Here is a 22,773-nt window from a genome sequence, read left to right on the forward strand (position 1 = left end):
ATCCATCCATCCATCAAACTATCATCTGTCCAAACCACCATCTACCAAATATCCATCCATTCATCTGTCCATCCATCCAAACTACCCATTTACCAACCATCCATCCATCAACCCATCCATATCCCCATATACCAAATATTTCTCCATCCATTCATTCCACCCATCTTCCAACCAACCAACCACCCATCCATCCATCCATCCATCCATCCATCCATCCATCCATCCATCCATCCAACAAACCATCAATCCAAACCACTCATCTCCCAACTATCCATCCAACCATGTATCCATCTACCAACCATCCACTCATCCATCTGAACCAGCCATGCAAACCACCCATCTAGCAACTCTCCATCCAGTCATCTACCACCTACCCCTCCAAATACCATCTACCAAACGTCTATCCATCCATCCACTCCACTCTTCTACCAACCATTCATTCCAATATCTATCCATCCAACCCATCCATCTACCAATAGTCTACCCATCAAACCATCCATCTACCAATCGTCTATCCACCCATCAAACCATCCTTTCATCCAAACCACTCATCCATCAACCAGCCATCATCCAAGCATCAAAACATCCATTTAAACCACCCATTAAAACCACCCTGGGTTTCCCTTCCAACCTCCAGAGGAATAGTGCGCAGGAAAGAGATGAAGACTTGGGATGCAGACAGAAGGGGTCGCCAACAACACAGATGGCCCTGTGGCCACCAAATGAAGCTCTTCCCAACCTCAATTATTTAACCATCTGTCCATCCATCCATCCATCCACCCATTTACCCACCTACCTATCCATTCAATAAATATGTCTTGAGCACATAGATACTGGACCAATTTTGAAGAATTTGAGAACCAGCAGTTAGCGTAATGGCTATGTTGCTGGACTCCCACGTAGTCGACCACAGTTCGTGTCCCGGACCTGGTGGCTTAAAACTCACGCCGGGTGCGTGTGCGTGGGTGCCCAAGATCCCGAGAGGAGAATGGAGGAGAAGGGATTGCGGTGTGACCATGCCCCCTGGGGGGTGATTTCTCGCTTTCTGTCTCTATGTCTCTTTCTGTCTGGCGAGCACATGCACCCTATAGCAAAAACCTCTCCCTCCCCCCCCCAAAAAAAAAGAATTTTAAATCTCAAAGAGAAAGTAGAACAGGATTTTGAAGGCCCCCCAGAGTCTCAGTTTGAAATTGGAAAAGAATGTATATATTTTCTCCCTGTTATCAGCAGATGTGTATTTTTGCATATACAGATAACATTGCTCCTGTTTTAATTTCAGAATAATGAAGATAATCAGGACCATATGTCTCCATGGCACTTCACAGTTTCCATGCACCAGTACAGACATTATGTCGTTAATTTCTCACACCAACCATGGGAGACAAGCAAATGAATATAATGATTGTGACCTCTCAGGTGGGAAGCTCAGGAAACACTCTCAGATACACTGCCAATTTCTTTGGGCCAAAGAGTAAAGCTGGCCTGCTTCACCTCAGGACCTGCAAACACTCAAAAGGTACGCTTGCAATTCCTGGGCTAACCTGGGTTTCCCTTCCAACCTCCAGAGGAATAGTGCACAGGAAAGAGATGAAGACGGGATGCAGACAGAAGGGGTCGCCAACAACACAGGTGGCCCTGTGGCCACCAAATGAGGTTCTTCCCAACCTCAAGTGAGGGCCTTCCTTCTCTGCCCAGCCTTGTGATTCGCTCTGTCAAGGTCCGACGCCTTGTTCCTGCTCCTCTTTCCCATCCTGCTCAGGGGGACTCCGAGCAGACGTCTTACCCTGCTGGGGCTGCGGCTGCACTGGCTTTCACTGAGTGGAGGCGGAGTAGGAGGAACCACCGAAATTTTGCTACCAGGAAAAAAACACAAGAATAAGACACTGGTTATGGACCATGAAAGTGACTGGTTCCACCAATACTCAAGATGCATCATGTTCTGTAATTCAAGTACTCGGCTCACCCTCCCTTCCTTTTTTCTTTCCTTTCCTGCTTACTTATTTTCCTTCCTTCCTTCTCATTTTTTTCTTCACTACCTCACCTTTTAGAAAAAGACCCGGCAGCTGAGCTTGGACCTGCTGCTTTCCTAGGGCACAAGACCTTGGTATCTGACAGTAGAAGGAGGACTACATGGCCTGAAGTCTGGGCACTCAGCCGAAATGGCCCACCGCCCAGTCACCCTAAACCTGGACTCCATGGGTGTGCCCCGGGACTTCACGCATGCATCCTGAGGCTCCAGGTGTGTGTCCCACCTGGGCTCCTGTACGCTCTCAGTGCCATCCACATTGGGGATGTGAAAAGCCACCATGAGCGGGACTAAAGCTTGTGCTAAAAGAAGAAGGGGGGGGGCATGAAAAAGTTCTGAACCTAAAAATCCCATCATGGGCCAGAAAACCAGAGGCCAGGTGGGAGTTTTCAGTGATCCTTCAGTACATTCACAGGAATGGGGCTGGTGAATTATTGCCTGCCTCACGACTGCTAGGTTATTAGAACTCTGTGCAAAGTTAGCATCTCCCAGACCATTATCCAATCCCACCTATGTTTATTTCATAAAACCTCTAAGGTGCCAGGCACCAGGAAAGGTGTGAGCGATATGCATAGTTAGCAAGAGCCAAGGCTGGGTTTAGAACATCTAACCGTGCAATCAAAACGAGATTTCAGGAGAATTTAAGAAACAAAACAGACTGTTTACTGAGAAAATATCCTCCTGCTAGCCAGAAGGCTTTTCACAGGAATCTGGAAACATCTCAGAATTGTCCCAGTCACTTTATCATTAAAATTTAAAAAAAAAAAATACATTCCAAAGCAATGACATCTGAAAGTCAAGAGATCAGTAAGTTCCTTCAGGGTGTCCTCTGCGCTCCTGCCTGAGGGAAGACCAGGGCCGGCCTGTCCTTGACAACACTCACCTCAGTTTCTGATAAGATTGCAGGAGCCTGGCTCCAGCTGTCTGGTGTTTGCCTGGAAGAGATAGCAGTAAAGGTCACCAAGTATAAGAATATAACTTACATAGTGCAAACACAGGAAGTAAGACATGAAAACATTCTCCTAATACTGCTCCTTGTGATTAAAGAGAGATCGATTTGGGGGCGACAGACATGCTCTGAAGTTAAATCGTACAGCCCTATAAATGTAGTCAAAGTTGGATTGTTCACTTAAAACAGGTGAATCTGCTGTTACGGAAGTGAATTCCACTACGGCTGTCATCGTAACACGCGCCCAAAGGGGGAGAGTGCCATTGCTGGGAGGGCTGCTTTGATTAAAAGTGGCTGTTGGACGAGGCTCTCCCAAATCTGGGTGATCTGGAAGGTAGTCCAAGCTCGTAAGCTTCCATTTGCCCTTTGGAGGCGTTTCATAATTGCATGAACATATTCCTCTAAACGTTCCTCGTGATGAAGATTAAATTAATCTTTAAAAAAATGTAATCTACTTATTTCTAGTTACAGAGGCTAATAATTTCCTAAGTAAGACTGCACCTGATATAGTAGTCCTTTTGTTTTAATGAACGTTTTTATGATGTATTTAGAGCCCCATGTCCGCGGTCCTGTGAACACATTTCCTGGTGGGCCATGGCGAAGAGGCCTGCCTGCCACCAGCTAGGGTGCAAACAGCTTCTCCTGCCTGGGGAGCTTCTGGGGAGCTTCCAGAGCACTCTGCTGTGCGCAGCACCAGCCCCCTCGCCCCCCGGAGGTCAGTCCTGCCGCTGCACTGTGTTTGGAAGGTTTTTTAAGTCTATTCCAAAGAAAGACATATAAGCATCGTTTCCATAAGACACACGTAGAAGAGCCAAGAAAGTTGGGCTGGGACAGGAGGCCTTGAGAGGGGTGGGCAGCCTGGGTGTCTGCTGAGCCCTGGTTACCAGGCCCTGAACCTGGCAGCAGGAGGTAGTTGCAGGCCCTGGCTGGCCTCAGGAGCACAGGAACCCCAAAGATCATCTCCAACAGTTGCATTTTCTGGGGTTCGTGCAGTGTTCACAGAGTCTAAAAGGGGCCTGTGAGGCCTCGTCCCATTCCCAACATTGAGAAATACTTCTCAAAGGCAGAGCAAAAAAGTGAAAGAAAGCCTCACCCAAAGGCCATGAGCTAAACTAGCAGAACCAGCTCACGGCGGGGGAGAGGGACTTGTGATGGGCCGCCTTCAAGCAGATGGCTAGTCTGGACGCACGGGAGGGCCAAGCCGACCTCCCTCCCGTTGGCCGGAGAAAGGCGAGGGGAAGGGGAGAGAAAGCCAGAGTTATGCTCATCCACGCCGCCCTGCGCCAAGGTCTGAGAGTGCGTTCTGCACCCTCCGTGGTTGGGCAGTTTCACAGGGTCGCTCTCCCCTCCGCCTGTCTCTGCCCTATTTAGACTCTTCGTGTGCCCCTGGATTGATGTGAGTGTCCTCTGAGGCAACCCACCAAACTCACGATCTCCCCTAAACCCAGTGCTATCACTCTATAGCCTAAAGCCCTTTGTTTTTTTCTTTCTTTCTTTTTTTTTTTTTTTTGAGAGGTTTTTGCTATAGGGCGCGTGTGCTCGCCAGACAGACAGAGAGAGACAGAAAGCGAGAAATCATCCCCCAGGGGGGATGGCCACGCCACTATCCCTTCTCCTCCATTCTCCTCTCGGGATCTTGGGCACGCACACACATGCACCCGGCGTGAGTTCTAAGCCACCTGGTCCGGGATGCGAACCCCGGTCGACTACGTGAGAGTTCAGCGACGTAGCCATTATGCTAACTGCTGGTCCCCAGCCTAAAGCCCTTTGTGCCTCCCTATTTCAGAGGCCTAAAAACCAGGCCCCGTGGCAGCCCACATCCTGCTCAGGTCCCTGGGCGGGGCTCTCCCAGGCCTGCTGGCCTTGCCCTCTCCTCCCCAGCAAGACCAGCTTGCTTCTCATTGCCTTGCTCAGCCTGGACGGGGCCAGCCTCTGCTTCTACCACCACTCTCGGCCCTCCTCTCCTCTGGATGCTCTTCCCCGGACTGCTACCTCAGGCCCACATCTCAGACTCCTAGGAGGAAACTTCAGCTGCTGCAGTCCCCAGGTCACCTTCCAAAAGAGCAGGTCTGGGGCTATAGCCCACAGGTGGGTCTCTGCTGCCCTCTGCTGGCTGTGGCAACATGTGTCCCAGCAGCCTGGATCCTGCCGGGCAAACTCGTCCAGGGCATCTGCTCCAGTAAAGCTTGGTGTACACTGAAATCTGAATCCCGTATAATTTTTATGACACCAATATTATTCTTTTTACCCATTTAAAAATGTAAAAGCTGGCCCACCCTGCAGCTGAGTGGTTAAGAAAGCCAGATCCCACATGGCCAAACACAGTTTGAATCCTAACCCAGCTGCTTGAAAAACACACCAGGTTCGTGTGGGCGCGTGTGTGTGCCCCAGACCCTGACAGAATGGAGAAATGGAGGCGGGGATTGTGTGACCATGTTCCGGTACAGTGTTTTCTTCCCTCCCCCATTTCTCTGTCTCTGACAAGTGCATGCACCCTCTGCAAAAAAAAGAAAGAAGAAAGAAAGAAAGAAAAGAAAAGTGAAATGAAAGCCAGGCTTAGCTCACAAGACCTGAGCCCTGGCAGGAAGGTCTGGCCTGTAGTCCCCGTTTGCCACAGGCCCTTCTAGCCCCAGCAGTCATGGCCCAGCAGTGGCCACAGCAGGGGCAGGTGGGTGGCAGGGAGCCTGGTCCTGCAGAACCCCAGGCCCAGCCCAGTGCTGCAGAGTGCAAGTCTGCACTGGGACAAGACCCCAGGGTGACCCCCAACTCAGGAGAGCCCCACCATGTCCATCCATCCAGTCTCGTTTCCCTCTCTCCTGCTCTGCAGCCGCGGCTCACCAGAGGCCTCCTCAGACAGCACCACCCTGTGAGCAAGTTCCGAATCTGCCAACTGCAGGGAGGAGTGCCTCTCCAGAGGGCCCTGGAGGGCCAGGTTATTTGGAAGAGGGTCTGGCTGGGCGAGCAGGGAGGGCTGGTGGGGAGTGCAGCTCTGACCCTGCCCTGGCCTAACCTGACCTTGCCCCTGCATCGTCAGAGCACTTCACATGGATTTGCTGCTCGGCCAGGTGTCACTCCATTTTTCTAAATGAAAAGCGAGGCTCAGTGATACGTGATGGGCAAGTTTACACGGGGCAGAACTGGATTGTGTACCATGGCTGGCCTACGACGCTGGGCAGAAAGCAGGGAGCCAACAGATAGAGGCGGGGGCTGGGGGTGCAGGGGGCGCGCACGTGGGCAGGATCCTGCTGGCTGGGCTGGGTGGATGGCAGAGGCGAGGCTGCTGGGTCCTGTCCTCCGCTCCCCTCCCTCTCTCAGTCTCTCCCACTCAGGGAAGAAATAAATAAAGCTTTAAAACGTCAGGGGGAGGAAGCAGGTGAAGAGCAAGATGCGCTAACTACAGGTGACTGCCACCAGGGGGCGCGGCATTCTCTGCGGTCACCTGAGCTCAGTTATCTCCATGATACAAAGTTAGGCCGGGAGACAGCCACATGTAAACCAACCAGTAAGTTCCTAACCCTCTGTACGATTTCTTAGCCTAAGTAATGATTTCACACAGCTCATGTGTGCCTTAACCCGCTTAGATCATCAAGAGACCAGGCCTCTGTACTTGTGCATGAGGCGGCCTAGTCCCGGGTGTCAGGTCCCTGAAGGAGACAGGCGGGGAGTGTGTGTGCAACAGAAGGTGGACCGGTTGGGCAGCCTCCCTGTCCTGCCTCAGAGGGTGCCTCCCCTCTCCCTAGGCTCCGCCTATCTCTCCCTAGGCCCTGCCTATCTCTCCCTGGGCCTCTGTGTCTCCCCAGCACAGGGCAGAGGAGTTCCTACACCTATGTTCCTTGAAACCTCCTGAACCTGCAGACACTCTGAACTCCCTTAACTGGCATGCAAGGCGGTCTGGGCTGGTTGTGCCTAGAAAGACAGAGCAAAGTCCTTCCCTGGAACCAGCAGACACGACCTTGCTTGGAGATGGCATCTTTGCAGATCAAGTGAAGATGAGGTTGTAGGATGAGTCCTAAAAGCCCCAACATAACTGGCGTCCTTATGCAAAGGGGAACTTCAGAAGCAGAGACAGGCAGGCTCAGAGGAAGGACTGCGTGAAGACAGCCATGTGACAGCAGAGGCCAACCCTGGAGTGACGCGCCAACCAGCCAAGGACAGCAGACTGCAGAAGTGGAGCCGCGGAGGAAGCACAGTCCTGCTGACACCTTGATTTCGGGTTTTCCAGCCCCCAGAACGTGAGACAACAGATCTGTTGCTTGAAGCCACGCAGGCTGTCTACTTTGCCAAAGCGGCCCAGGAAGCCAAGCCAGAGGGCCTCTGTGATTCAGTCCCCAGCCCCTCCAGTGTCGCCTCTTGCCACCACCATCCCCTTCACTCGGTCCTCTCCAGCTGGGCTTCCCGGGTGCTCTGTGCCTGCCCCCACGTCTTTGCCATTCCCACCCCCTCTGCCCCCCACCTACATGTACTGGGCTCAGGCCCTGCGCTCTCACTCCTCCACAGCCTTCTAAAGGCTTATTCACAAGGACTCGGTGACCACCCCCACCAGGCTGCTCTCCCAGCAGCTGCCGTGCACATGTGCTGGGATTTCTCCAATTGCCTTGCAATGTCCGTCTCCCCCCAGACGGGGAATTCTTCCAGGACACCAGGCTCATCTTTCACATCTCGGTTTCCCAGTACCCAGCAGAGGTGCCGTGCCCGAGGTGCGGTAAACGGGACAGCAGTAGCAACAACACTGTATTGACAGTAACCATGAGCATTGCCCCATCTGTCCCTCAGTGAGCTCAGTGACCAAATATGCATTAAACAAGCTCAGGCTGGGGCCGGCAGGTGGCATAGTGGTTAAGGCTCTGGATTCCCACATGGCCAACGGCGGTGGCTTGAAACTCATGCCAGGGATGTGTGCGTACCTGCCCAAAATCCCAAGAGGAGAATGGAGGAGAAGGGCTTGTGGCGTGGCCATCCCCCTGGGGATGGGGCGTGATTTCTCACTTTCTCTCTCTCTGTCTTTCTGTCTCTCTGGCGAGCACATACACCCTATAGCAAAAATCTCTCCAAAAAAAAAGCCAGGTCGTGCATTTCACAGCCTAGTGTACACACGATGTCACTTGTTCACTCGCGTTAAATATCAGCGTGCGCACAAGTACAGAGATGAGGATACGTGAGGGGCAGCTCCACTGCAGGAGCCCACTGGTGTGCAAGGTTTTCCACCAACCACAGAGTGCAGAGTGGGGAGTCGATCCACAGAGCCGGTGTCTATGCCCGGTCATCAGACTGTCTGCATCCACTTCTCAGTCTGACAGAAAGAGGCAAGAAGCAACCTCTTTCAGAAGCTTAGACGAACTCCGATAACCAGACGCCCTCCACAGCTGGGCTCTACAGTGATGCCAGCCTGACTCCCGGCCACGCCAGCACCCTGGGCCGCAGCCCCCACAAGGGCTGCTCTTACCCTTCTCTCCAGGCGGCTTGGTTCACGGGGACAGAGGAAAGACTTCCTGGAAAGCCTGGGCGGGACTCTGCCAACCAGCCAGAACACCTGCCCGTGGATGGCTGAGGGGCTCCAGGTCCTAACCTGCATGCTCTCCTGCACTGAGGCCCGCCCAGCCCTCGTCGGGGAAGGGCACACGCCCACAGCACTGGGTCACGCTGTGGAGCTAACGGCAGGACAGTCACCACTCCTCTGCGGTGCCTGTGTTGCCGGAGAGCAGAGGTAACAGCGTCCATACACCCTGAAGTTCCAGGGCGAGGCCCAGAGTACAGCTCAGGTCGGGCTACCACACAGAGCCTCCAAGGGACTCAGCAAAGGGGCCCCTTCCTCCAGATGCTTCACCTTCACCCCAAGGAAGATGGCTGAAATCTGCAGGTTTGTCAGAACGACACACTTCACTGCATGTCAGAAAAATCATCAAAATAAACACAAATCTAGGATATGACCAAGACCCTCCCGAGGGGCAATTCGTGCAGTGCCCAGCCTATAGAGCTGTGAGCACCGTGCGATGGCCCTTGGTGGGGGCCCACACTGGGGCCTCAGTACGCTCCAAACACGAGCGGAAGGTGTGCGAGGCCAGGCTTGGAGCGGGTGTTAGAAATGGTTCTTAGGACCATTTTCTTTAATGGGGAGAAAACTCTCCCTAGGACCATAAAGTTTTTAACCACTCTTCAGTTCAGATATTCAAAATGGAAAGCTCCAGAAAAGTGTATTTAAAATCCCTCTAGGGGACCAGCAGGTGGTGTGGTGGTTAAGGTGCTGGACACTCCCACACGGCTGATCATGGTTCGAGTCCTGGACCTGGAGGCTTGCTTTCTCACTTTCTCTTTCTCTCTCTCTCTCTCTCTGTGTCTTTCTCTGGTCAAATTAAAATAAATGAATGAATAAGTAAAATAAAATAAATAATTTTAAATGCCCCCGTATGTGGAAAGGATCCCGGCATCCCGGCACGGTCTTAGAGCTGGAGCCCAGAGCCATTTTGGAGCACTCGTTAGTCCTGAGGAGAGTCCTGAGCTGGAGTAGTGCTGGCGCACAGCCACGGATCCGCAGCTAACACCCGGGAGAGCAGAAATGAGCCACAGAAGACTCACAATCCACAGGCACAAAGTATCTATCGCCTAGTGTCCTTCTGCCACCAGATGTTCCTCTCCTGCTCAGCTGCAGGAGAGAGAGAGCTTTGCCTTTAATGAAGCTGCTTATATTGGGTCGAGCAGAACGCCTGGCCAGCATCCACGTCCATGATGGTCACCACATCGGAGCAAGGTGACCCGGCACGGTGGAGCGAGCAGGAGGGCTGCATGGTGGCTGAGGTGTGAAGCAGGTCGAGCTTCACTTCCTGGCCCGGCCCGAGCAAGCTGAGCATGGGGTCAGCACCTGTGGTCCGACCTAACTGGGAGACTGGGGCAGCAATAACAACAGGACAAGCTGGTGGCATGGTGGTTGGGTGGCTGGATCCCACATGGCTGGCTGTGTGGTTTGAGTCCCAGATCTGGCAGTTTGAGAGGTGAGCTGGGCACATGTGTGTGAATGCCAAAAACCCCAAAAGAAGAAATGGAGGAGGAGGGATTACAACATGGTTGCCCCCATGGAGGGTGATTCTCACTTTCTCTTTCTTTCTCTCTCACTCTCCCTCTTTGACTCTCGTGGAAACTGAGAAAAGAAAAAAAGAATACCACCCCCTTTTCTCTCCCTACCTGCTTCCTGCTCTTTTCATTAAGGAAAAAAAAAAAGAAAAGAAAAGAAAAGAAAAGAAAAGAAAAGAAAAGAAAAGAAAAGAAAAGAAAAAGACTCGGCAGTAACTCTTTCACGGAGACCTACTGGTGGCGCATGGGAACTGGCCTTGTTTTGTTGCTGACCCTGGGTTGAGACAATGGGGTAGAAATTGCTTTTGGATTTTCTCTAAGTGAATGTGAGTTTTATGAGTCCTCTCTGTGTTCTGAAATTAATCCCTTAATGCGATATGTGATTTGAAAATAGGTTGCATATCCCTTATCCAAAATGCTTGTGACCAGAAGCATTTCGAATCTCGGATTTTCAAATATATGCATACACATAACAAGATATCTTGGGATAAAACCAAGTCTTTATATAAAATTCAGTAGGGCTCACAGAGACCTTAAACCCATTGACTGAAAGTAATTCTATACAATATTTTGTGTTGCCACATTTTGACCGTGACACGTCACATGAGGGTGAGTGTGGCATTTTCTTCTGTGGTGTCATGCTGGTCCTCCGTAAGTTTAAGATTTAGGAGTAATTAGGATTTGAGATTTTCATATTAAAGCTGCTCAGCCTGTAATTTCTCCTATTCTTTGGGTTGCCTTTTTATTTGGCAAATAATGTCTTTGATGTACAAAGGGTTTTCATTCAATGACATCTCATTTGTTTATTTTTTTAAAAAAGAGGCACGCATGCTCACTGTAGAAAGCACAAGACAGAGACAGTAAGAGGGAAAGCGAGAAATCACCCCCCCAGAGGGGACGGCCACACCACAATCCCTTCTCCATTCCCCTCCCAGGATCTTGGGCACGCATGCACATGCCCCCGGCATGATGTTCAAACCACCAGGTCCAGAACTTGAATCATGGCCAGCCATATGAAAGTCCAGCGACTCGGACGTAGTGACCACTATGCCAGCTGCTGCCCACATAATTTGTCTAATTTTAATTTTATTGCCTGTCCTTTTAGTGTCAGAGTTAAGAAATCATTGATAAATCCAATGTTACGAATCTTTTCCCCTCGTTCTCCTCTGTGAGATTATTTCCCCCTTATTTGGGACAGAGCGCATGTACATATGTGAGGGTGGCTGGAGGAGAGGGGAAGAGATGTGTTCCTTCCATTGGGTCTGGCCAGCCACAGTCCCTCTGTCTAGTTCCCCAGTATGCCAGACCCTGGGCGCTCGCGCGCGCGCGCACACACACACACACACACACACACATACACGCTTGGTGTGTCTCAGGTGGGCGGGACTGGCCAGGTAGAGTTTTATAGTTCAAGCTCTTTGTAACAAATTAAAAAACAATTTTTTGGGGGGTGGGGAGGTTTTTGCTATAGGGCACGTGTGCTCGCCAGACAGACAGAGAGAGACAGAGAGATAGAAAGTGAGAAATCACCCCCCAGGGGGGATGGCCATGCTGCAATCCCTTCTCCTCCATTCTCCTCTTGGGATCTTGGGCACGCACGCACACGCGCCCGGCATGAGTTTTAAGCCACCGGGTCCGGGATGCGAACAAATATTTTTGGGATCAGCAATTAGCATAATGGCTATGTCGCTGGACTCCCATGTAGTTGATCGTGATTCGAGTCCTGGACCCAGTGGCTTAAACTCATGCTGGGCACGTGTGTGTGCCCAAGATCCCAAGAGGAGAATGGAGGAGAAGGGATTGCAGCATGGCCATCCCCCCTGGGGGGTGATTTCTCACTTTCTATCTCTCTGTCTCTCTCTGTCTGTCTGGCGAGCACACGTGCCCTATAGCAAAAACCTCTCCAAAAGAAAAAAAAAAGATTTATTTACGTATTTAATTTCTTTTGATATTATCATTATTAATATTTTTAATTTGACCAGAGAGAGACAAAGAGAAAGGGAAAAGGAGAATGCAAGCCACCAGGTCCAGGACCCAAACTACGGTCGACTATGTAGGAGTCCAGCACCTTAACCACCACACCACCTGCCGGCCCCTGTCTTCAACACACTTTGAGTTCCTCTTTCTACATGTCATTAGGTAAGAGTTCAACCTCATTCTTCTACATGTGGATATCCAGTTTTTCCAGAACCATTTATTTTAAAAACACCAAAAATGTGCCTTCCCCCATTGAATGCTTTTGACACTGATGTCAAAAATGATCTGACTGGGGCCAGCAGGTGGCATGGTGGTTAAGGTGCTGGACTCCCACCGGCTGACCATGGTTGGAGTCCTCAAACTGTTGTCTTGCTTTCTCTCTCTCTGTGTCTCTCTCTGGTCAATTTTAAAATAAATGAATAAATAAAATTAAATAAAAAATTCTTTAAAGAAATGAGCTGACCACATGTGCATGTTTTTCTGGGTTCTCAGTTCTGTTCCATTGGTCTACATGTCTGTCTTTATGTCGGTACCATACGTTTGATTACTGTGGCTTTGTGGTAAGTTTTGAAATCAGGAAATGCGAGTCATCCAACTTTGTTCTTTTCAATAAATTAGCAAAATAACCTAATTCAAAAATGGATAAAGATAGGGCCTGCCAGTGGTGTGGTGGTTAAGGGCACTGGACTCCCATATGGCCAACTGCGGTTTGATTCCCGGACCTCACGGCTTTCTCTCTCACTTTCTCTCTCTCTCTCTTTCTCTCTCTCACTCTCTCTCACTCTGTCCTTCTCTGGTCAAATTAAAATAAATAAATAAAGTTAAATCAAATAATTTTTTAAAAGGGGGGCAAAGAACTTAAAGAGACATTTCTCCAAAGAAGATACACCAATGGTCAATAAGCACATGAATAGATGTTCAACTCCACAGCAAAACCACAACGAGATTCTACTTCACACCCATTAGAACGGCTATGATCACACACACACACACACACACACACACACACACACATGCGCACCGGGGTAGTTTGGAGAATCTGGAGCTGGTGTGCCTCGCTGGGGGAATGTGAGACGGGGCTGCTGTGGAAACTGGTTTGCAGCCCCTCAGAAAGCATGGAGTCACTCCTGGATCCAGTAACTCCACGTCTGGTGTCACGCGAAAGAACAAAGCCCAGGGACTTGAATAAATGCGTGGCACCATTCTTTACACTGGCCAGGAGGTGGGAACGACCCAGATGTCCAGCAGCAGGGGAATGGATAAAACACTCAGTCTGCCCACACATGGGTCATCACTCACCCATGAAAAGGAACGGGGTTCTGACACGCCTCCATGTTGGTCAGCCTTGACGGCCACGTGAGGTGGGCCCAGTGCGAAGGACACAGATTTACTTACTTCTACTTCTTTGAGTAGTCTCACACAGAGGCAGGGCAGAGCAGTGGCTACCGGAGACCGTGGGCTGGTGGGGATGGGGGGTGAGTGCTTCATGGGGACTGAGCTACAGCGTGGGATGATAAGAAGGTTCTGGAAGTAGGCAGTGGCGGTGGCCACATGACAGTGTGACTCTACTTAATGCCACTGAACCATACACTTAAAGACAGGCAAGACAATAAATTTTCTATTGTGTATATTGTACCACAAAGAAGTGAACATGGGTTCCTAAACTTAAATTATTTATTATCCAAGTGTATACGCACCTGCTCCTTTAAAACATATACTCCTAGCAGATTGTGCAGTGGTCACGTCACTGGACTCCCAGACAGCTGATCACAGCTTGAGTCCCTTTAAAACTCATGCCAGGTGTGTGTACACACATGCTCGTGGGAGGAGAATGGAGAAGAAAGGATTGCAGCATGGCCATCCATCCTGGGGGGTGATTTTTCACTTTCTGTTTCTCTATCTCTCTGGTGAGTACATGCTGCCTATAGCAAAATCTCTCTCTCTCTCTCTCTCAAGACCAGCAGTTAGTACAATGGCTGTGTTGCTGGACTCGCATGAAATCAACCGTGGTTTGAGTCCCAAACCCAGTGGCTTAAACTAATGCTCGGCACGTGTGCGTGCGTGCCCAAGATCCCGAGAGGAGAAGGGAGGAGAAGGGATTGCGGCTTGGCCATCCCCCCTAGGGGGTGATTTCTCACTTTCTGTCTCTCTGTCTCTCTCTGTCTTTCTGGCAAGCACATGTGCCCTATAGCAAAAACCTCTGGGGGGGAGGAATATATATATATATATATATATCAATACAAAACAAAAACTTAATTACAAAAACAAGTGGTAGGCCAGATTTGACCTGTGGACCATCATTTGTCAACCCATAAATGACCAGGGCGCATTAGGTAAGACGAAATAGTGGGCTGGTCCCCTAGTTTTGTGGGTAAGACGGCTGGATCCCACGTGAGCAACTGTGGTTTAAATCGGAACCCCAGCAGCTCGGTACATGTGTGTGTGCGTGTGTGCGTGTGTGTGGTGTGTGTGCGTGTGTGTGTGTGTGTGTGTTTCAAAGCCAGACAGGATAGGGATGGAGGAGAAGGGATTGCGGCACGGCTATGCCCACTCCACCTCACCCCATGTCTCTCTCTCTTGCTTGCTCTGGCAAGTGCACCTGCCCTCTGGCAATTAAAAAACAACATAACACGGGACCAGCAGATGGTGTAATAGTTACATTGCTGGACTCCCACATAGTCGACTATGGTTCAAGTCCCAGACCCAGTGGTTTAAAACTCATGCCGGGTGCATGTACATGTGTACCCAAAATCTTGAGAGGAGAATGGAGAAGGGACTGATTTCTTGCTATCTGTCTCTCTGTCTCTCTGGGAACACATAGCAAAAAATCTCTCTCTCTAAAAAATAAATAAATAACATAAAATATTGACTAGCCTAACAACCAGCCCTCTTAATTATGACTTCTCCATTCTAAAAGCATGGGACAAAACTCAAAAGAAGCAAGCAGGTAGCATGACAACTCAGGACCAAGGTGCAGGTTGCCTGAGGTGACTTTGCCATCAAGGCGGGGGTGGACAGAGGGCGGCAGGGAAGACAGGATGGTGTGGTAGGGATGCGGATCAGAAAGCACCAGGGAAACTCCTGTCTCCCCGTTAGGGACTCGAGCTCCTACAGAATACCAAACTTGGACCGCACCAGCTAATAAATCCCATTTTGGAGCTGCTCTTACGTGCCATGCCAAGGCACCACGAAGTGAAAAAGGAAAAACTCCAGAGCCCGCCCAGGATGTGGTACAGACCTAGAAGCCCTGGGCAAAGGAAAAAATTCGAAGGTCAAGGCCTCACTTGGCTGTCTGTTCTGCCCAGTTGCAGCAGGCCGGTGTAGGGGCTGGACGGTGGTGCCGTGGTACACGTGCTCTGTGGGGCAGGCCCACCTGGGAAGGCTGCCGGTTCGCCTCTGGAGCCGTGATGGGACTGGCCAAAGCTATGGTGCACTGCGGGGCTGAGACCCTACTGGGGATGGTGTTTCTCTTTGTCTGTCTCTCTTGCTCATGGAAGAAGTAAATAAACTTTAAATTTTTTTTTTAATTCATTAGTATAAAAATCCTGTAGCGACATAACAAACAGCCCAGCCCACTGGGGAAATTGCCTCATGAGTGCACACTCCCTCAGGGGTGTTGGGTTCAACTCGTCTTTCTCTTCCTTCCTTCCTTCCTTCCTTCCTTCCTTCCTTCCTTCCTTTCTCTCTTTCTCTCTCTCTTTCTTTCTTTCTTATTGCTGTTGGTATTTGTCATGGGGCATGTGCACTCGCTAGAGAGGGAAAGTGAGAAATCACCCCCCGGGGGGATGTCCATGCCACAGTCCCCTGTCCTCCATTCTCCTCTTGAGATTTTGGGCACATACTCACCAAGCGTGATCTTCAAGCCACCAGGGTTGGGGTGGTTGGCCATGTGGGAGTCCAGCGCCTTAACCACTATGCCACCTGCTGCCCCTATCATCCTTCATCTTACGGAGGGTAGTAAAGAAAGAAATATTCAAGAGGAGAGTACCCCATTTTCTTTGAAATAAAACAACACAAAATTTCGTATCTGGGAAGTACATGTGGCTTCCAGTAGATGCCCTTGAAGGCGCACAAACACGAAGTGGGACCCGTCTGTAACTTATGGATATGCTTATTCTGCGGGGCCCACCTAGGGGTGCGGGGCCTCGCTGGGCTAAAAGGCGGAGGGGGCAAGTCAGGGCGCTGGGGCAGAGCTGGCTGCCCACTGCCCGGCTCCTCCACCCTCACTCCGCCCAGTGCCTCGGGCTAACCTGGCCAGTCACCGCTGTCCTAGCCCTGCCATCAAGGACCACGTGGAAGCTGCGCGTGCGGAGGAACGGAGCTCTGCACGTCATCTGGAGAACTATTAGACCACAGCTCCTATTGTGGCGGGGAAGAGTAAACTTACTCTCTTTCACAGTTATCAGTCACACAATTATCCTGGCTGGTTACTGTGGATCAGAGAACTCAGAGACTGTGGTTAGGCCTTCCTGAATCGCTTTATTTCCCCAGTTACTAACAGTGAAGTGAAAGTCTCAGTAGATTATTTTAAAATGGTTAAACATAATGCATAAGCTTGAAAAGGAATTCATATTAAAAATAATGATTTCATCGGGCGTGGTGGCACCCGCCCTATGACAAAAATAACGATTTCGCCATCTTTCTGCTTTGAAGCTGGACTATCAAGAGACCAAACGCAGTGGCTGTGGGAAACCAAAGGCAGGTACGTGCACCTGCAGGGAGGAGCCAGGAGGGGGCACTGTTGTCACGTGCTCGGCACCTGCCAGAGTTCAAGGATTTTCCGCTTGTTTTCTAGTTATTTGTGATGTAGAAATTTCCATAACTGTTTATAAGCTTTGCAGCTTTCACAGTGCTCTCAAATCTAAAGCACACAAAAAGAATGATTTGCGGGGCAGGGTCCATCAAGCACACACTGGATCTGAACCTGTCTTTGAAGACCAACTTTGAAAGCAATCATGTGGGGACCAGCAGTTAGCATAATGGCTATGTCGCTGGACTCCCATGTAGTCGACCGCGGTTCGTGTCCCGGACCCGGTGGCTTAAAACTCATGCCAGGGGCATGTACGTGCATGCCCAGGATCCCGAGAGGAGAATGGAGGAGAAGGGATTGTGGCGTGGCCATCCCCCCTGGAGAGTGATTTCTCGCTTTCTGTCTCTCTGTCTCTCTCTGTCTGTCTGGTGAGTGCACGCGCCCTATAGGAAAAAAAACCTCTCCAAAAAAAGAAAAAAAAAAAAAAGAAAGCAATCATGCGGGGTCTGGCAGGTGGCTTGGTGGTTAAGGGTTTTGGACTCCCACATGGCTGACTGCAGTTTGAGTCCCGGACCTTGCAGCTTGTTCTCTCTCTCACTCTATCCCTCTCTGGTCAAATTTAAATGAATAAATAAATAAAATTTTAAAAAAATTTTAAAAAGAGAAAGAAAGCAAATGTGCTCCCAGCTGACGCTGGAGGGGCTCCTAGAAGCCACGGTAAACCGCATGACTGCCGCACACCTGAGGACGGAGGGCAGGCCGTGTCAAGGCCAGGCCTGGAGCCTCCTAAAGACACTTGGGGAGGCCCTTCGAAGGGCGGCGTTTGGTATCTCAGATACACTGCCATAACCACCCTGTAAAAGGTTTTTTTTTTCTTTCTTGCTAGAGGGCAGCATTCGCCAGAAAGAGACAGGGGAAGAGAGCACCCCTCAGGGGCACAGTCATGCTGCAATCCCTTCTCCGTTTCTCCCCTCTTTCCAAATTTTGGGTGCATGCACATGCACACACACACACCTAGTGTGTTTCTCAAGCCTCAGGGTCTGGGATTTGAACTGCACCGTCAGCCAAGTGGGATCCAGCTACCCTGACCACCAGGCCAAAGAACCAGTCTCAAGAATTTTTTTTAAAGAATTATTTTATTTAACTTTATTTATTTATTTATTCATTTGCTTATTTTAATTTGACCAAAGAGGGACAGAGAGAGAGAGAGAGAGAGAGCGCGAAAGCAAGCCACCTGGTCCAGGACTCAAAACACGGTCGGCCATGTAGGAATCCAGTGCCTTTAACCACCACGCCACCTGCTGGCCCCAGTCCTAGGAATTTTTTTTAAGATTTTTGTTTCAATTTTAAAAACTTAAATCTATCTATCTATCTCTCTATTTATTTATTTTCAGTTTGACTAGAGAGGAACAGAGAGAGAGAGAGGGAAAGTGAGAAAAGTAAGCTGCCAGGTCTAGGACTTGAACCACAATCGGCCATGTGGGAGTCCAGCACCCTTAACCACTATGCGACCTGCCAGCCCTGGATTTTTTTTTTAAACCACAAAAGTAGATACTGATTTATAAGATCTTAGAAGAAGGGGGAAAAAGCTAGTCTATAATCAGGAAAAATTTGGTTAAACCAGAATATTTAAAATATTTTGTACACTCTCCTGGCAAAAATGAAGAAATAGGGCCCCTGTCTCCTCTCATCTCTGTAGCACAGTGAACACCGCCACAGTCATGTCCCCGGCATTGCTCCTCACTGGCTTGTACCCACTCCTTGTCTACTTTCAAGGACACGTGGAGGGCCTTTATCTGAATGGCGTGTTTCCAGTAGGGCCATTAACAGAGGAACAGGGAAAAGCACACAAAAGCGAAACCAGGTGACGTCAGGCATAACGACCCCTAAATCACTGAGCTCAGGCAGTAAGTGTAATAGCTCCAGCCTTAAGGATGCCAGAAAGGAAAAGGACCTACCTGCACTCACTGACGTACTTAGCTACAGGGTACATGCACTTGCCAGAGGGTCCAGGGGCAGGGGATTGGGGGTCACCACCCCCAGGGATGGCCATGACACAATCCCTTCTCCTTCGTCCTCCCCTCAGGGTTCTGGGCACACAAATGCACGTGGTTTTCAAGCCCCCAGGCCTGGGACTTGAGCCACACAGTGAGCCACATGGGTCCCACTGCCCTAACCACCATGGCACCTGCTGGGCCCACCTTGCTATTTTTAAGATGCCTCCTCAGAGCTAAGCACTGCAAATAACCTCTATACATAACACCGCCTCTTATTGACAACTAAGCCCAACCCTGCTCAATGTATCCACTCACTTGTTCACTTACTTGTCACCTAACCTCATGGAAGCCCAGAGTCTGGGTGGGCAGAACACCAAGAGCTGTGGAGGAGAGGGCAGCGTCACGCGGTGCTTATGTCATGGGACAGAACCTCCACGTACACGCAAGTACATGCACACACACGCACACCCGAGTGAGCAGTGTCCCAGTGCATGTCACCAGCCCTGGTTACAGACCAACTGGAAAGGGACTGATTGTACCACAAATGGTACTGGGAAAACCAAGGATTGGGACAAAAAACCAAAACTGTGAATAGTGAAGAGTTAAATACAAGCTGGAAGAAAATGTGGATATTTAACCAACCCGTGGGTAAGGAAGAAAGAAGTCTCAGCAATAAAAGCAAAAGAATGAAGTTATACAAGAAGAGGGAGATTTGACTGTCAACAAACCATGGGAAGACACTACATTTTAAAATCGACTGCAGACGGGAAGATTCATACGCAACAAACATGACAGGGAAGGGCGATGGCCTTGATATACAAAGAGCATCCTCCGGTCAAGTGAGTGGAAAATACTCAGTCGCATTAGTAATGAGAAGGAGCCAAAGTAAAACAGCAGAAACCATTTTAGACTACCAATATGGTTTTACCAAACTGACAAAGCTGTTTTTTAGTTTTATTTGTTTTTAAACTTTATCACCCTACTGGTGATAAAGAGGCACCCGGGACCAGCAGTTGGCATAATGGCTATGTCGCTGGACTCCCATGTAGTTGACTGTAGTTCAAGTCCTAGACCTGGTGGCTTAAACTCACATTGGGCGCATGTGCATGTGTACCCAAGATCCCGAGAGGAGAATGGAGGAGAAGGGATTGCGGCCTGGCCATCCCCCTGGGGGGTGATTTCTCACTTTCTATCTGTCTCTCTCTGTCTTTCTGGCGAGCACACACACCCTATAGCAAAAACCTCTCAAAAAAAAAAAAAAAAGTTAAGGATGCACCCTTTCTGGAAGCAATCTTCCTAACCATCTCCCCCCCTCCACCCATAGGGTGCTGGAGAGAGACAGAGACAGAGAGAAAGTGAGAAATCACCCCCCCAGGTGAGCTGGCCACACTGTAATCCCTGCTCCTCTATTTTCCTCTTGGGATTTGGGGCACACATGTGCACATCCCTGGAGCGGTTTTCAAGCCAGGTCTGGGACTCAAACTACGCAGTTGGCCCTGTGAGACCCAGGTACCGTAACCACCATGCCACCTGCTGGCCTCCTAACCTTCATCTTGTTCCAGCTCCGGAGATATTCAGAGACGTGCCAGAGATTTATCCACTGGTTTGGAAAGGTCATGACACATTCTTGTATAGAAAAAGACATCATGACTTTTCTTATGACTCAATACAAGAAGTTTGTTGCACTAGCACTTATTACTAACTTATTCCCAAAATGTGAAGAGAATGAGAAATGCCCTAGCTATTCAACAAGAGTGATGGTGGGGTATGGCTAATAAGAGATTACATATTTCAAGGAAATAGTCATCAGAAATCACACAGCCAGCGTTGACAGACCGAGGAACTGTTCCTTATAAATTACTGCAGAAGAAACATCAGGAGAAAACTCTGTGTGATTTGACCCCAATGATGGGAACATTAGCTTAAGTAATAGGCAATCGCCTGTATTCAATAACTTTTTACCTAAAAACATCAGTTCCTCATGGTTCCAAGCCAACACGTACATGTGGGTGTTTAGTAAATGTTTATACATGTAGATAGGTGCATGCACAAAAAACGGGAGTGAGATAGATACAGGGGTCTTCAAAGAGTCCATGAATATTTGTATTATTTTTTAAAAAGTGGGGGCCTGCAGGTGGCGTGGTATTTGAGGCACTAGATTCCCACACGGTTGACTGCAGTTCGAGTCCCGGACCTGGCAGCTTGAAAATCACACTGGGCACCTGTGCATATGTGCCCAAAGTCCCAGGAAGAGAATGGAGGAGAAGGGATTGTGGCGTGACTGCCCCACCCCAGGGGACTGGTTTCTCATTTTCCCTTTCAGAGTCTCTCTGCCTCTTGTGAGCACACATGCATTATGGCAAAAACTTAAAAAAAAAAAAAAGATTAAAAAAAAAGCATACATGGGTTATTTATTTATTTATTTATTTTACCACAGGGCACACTACTCACCAGAGAGAGACAGAGGGAAAAAGAGAAATCAGCCCCTGGGGACATAGCCCTGCCACATCCCCTTCCTCCATTCTCACCTCAGGATCTGGGTCACACATGTACATGCACCCGGCATGTTTTCCAAGTTGCCAGGCCTAGTACTCAAAGCACATGGCCACGTGCGATCCAGCCACTGAAACCACCATGTTACTGGCTGGCTATCAAAATTTTTTGGCAACAGAATAAGCTCATACTTTAATTCCAATTTTCCATGAACTTTTCAAAGTCTCCTCATATACCAAAATGTTCACTGTTCTCTGGGTGAAGTTGCTATATTTCTAACATCATGCTCTATGCTTTGTTATTCTAATTTTAAAAACAAGACTTGGTACTTTTATATTCAAGACAAGATCACAGTGAAGTCATGCTACGAGGCTGTTCGCATGTGGAATGGACTACCGCAGGGGCTAACAAGGCTGGTTTTGTGTGTATTTTTTCTCTAATTTTTTTTTTTTCCCATAGGACATATGCACTCACTGGAGAGAGAGACACAGAGAAAAGAAAAGTGAGAAATGACACCCCTCCCCCCCAGGGGGTAACCACGCTGCAAATCCTTTCTCCTTTATTTTCCTCTTTGGGATCCTGAGCAGGCAGGCGGACCTGGCGTGCTTTCAAACTGCTGGGACCAGGGCTCAAACTGTGCCATCAGCCATGTGGGACCCAGTCACCGTCACCGCCACACCAGCTGGCTGGCCCAGGGCAGCAAGAACTGAGCGGACAGTTTCTGCTTGTGGAGAGAAGTGGCAGTGCACAGGTAACTCCGTCACATATCACACCGCGCCGCCAGGGAGGGAGGCCAGGCCGGGCCGCTGGTGCTTGGGGGAGGGTCAGGGAACGTGGGGCAGCCTGAGCCTTAATGAACAGGCCCTCCTGCCAGGAGGCAGAAATGGGGGAGAGGGGACAGACACAGGAACAGTGTGCGCTAAGGCACCGGGCAGGGACCTGTAGATAGAGCCCATCAAGTCTTTTACATCCCGAAGTCTCAACACCAACTCTTTTAAAACTAGGAAAATGCCATCTTACTTTAACATTTGAACAGCATTTACCTTCAGTTGGAAATTTCTTGGCTCGTTCCTCAAAGAACCATTCTCCAGTTTTTATTTTCACATTTCTGAAAAACAAGCAGAAAGGAGCTTCAGATGGAGAATATGCGATCAGGGCTCCATACGGCTCTGGAGGCGTGCTGGGCAGGCAGCTGGCCGTGGGTAAGGCGCCGGGCTCCCCCATGGCCGACAGCACTTTGAGCACCAGGCCTCGTAGCTTCAAAGTCACACCAGGCACGAGTGTGTGCGCATGTGTGCACGTGCCCAAAATCTGGAGAGGAGAAGGGACTGTGGCGTGACCATCTCCCCCAGGGGGTTATTTCTCACTTCCCCTCTCACCTCTGTCTCTGGCAAGCACAGGTGCCCTGTGATAAAAATCTTTTAAAAAAGAACAAAACTTGTTGGGCAGGTAATATCACAAAACTTAGAAAACAGCTTACAAGACTGAGCCTTGGAGCTCGAGGTGCTGGCCTAAA

The 22,773-nt window shown here is 49.6% G+C and overlaps 1 protein-coding gene across 4 annotated transcripts in view; it reads right to left on the bottom strand.

The window, feature by feature from the left end:
- SYTL3 (synaptotagmin like 3) overlaps window positions 1–22,773 on the bottom strand; it is an 87,632-nt gene that overhangs the window by 32,073 nt on the left and 32,786 nt on the right. For all 4 annotated transcript variants that reach the window (XM_027774686.1, XM_006155778.2, XM_027774685.1 and 1 more), the window contains 3 exons: window positions 22,301–22,365; window positions 2,910–2,961; window positions 1,784–1,853 (listed from right to left, as the gene is read on the bottom strand). In XM_027774686.1, coding sequence (XP_027630487.1) covers window positions 1,784–1,853; window positions 2,910–2,961; window positions 22,301–22,365 — 187 coding nt within the window. The remainder of the gene's footprint in view (window positions 1–1,783; window positions 1,854–2,909; window positions 2,962–22,300; window positions 22,366–22,773) is intronic.

This window comes from Tupaia chinensis, unplaced genomic scaffold (genome assembly GCF_000334495.1).
Source record: "Tupaia chinensis unplaced genomic scaffold, TupChi_1.0 Scaffold000468_1, whole genome shotgun sequence".
NCBI lineage: Eukaryota > Metazoa > Chordata > Mammalia > Scandentia > Tupaiidae > Tupaia > Tupaia belangeri.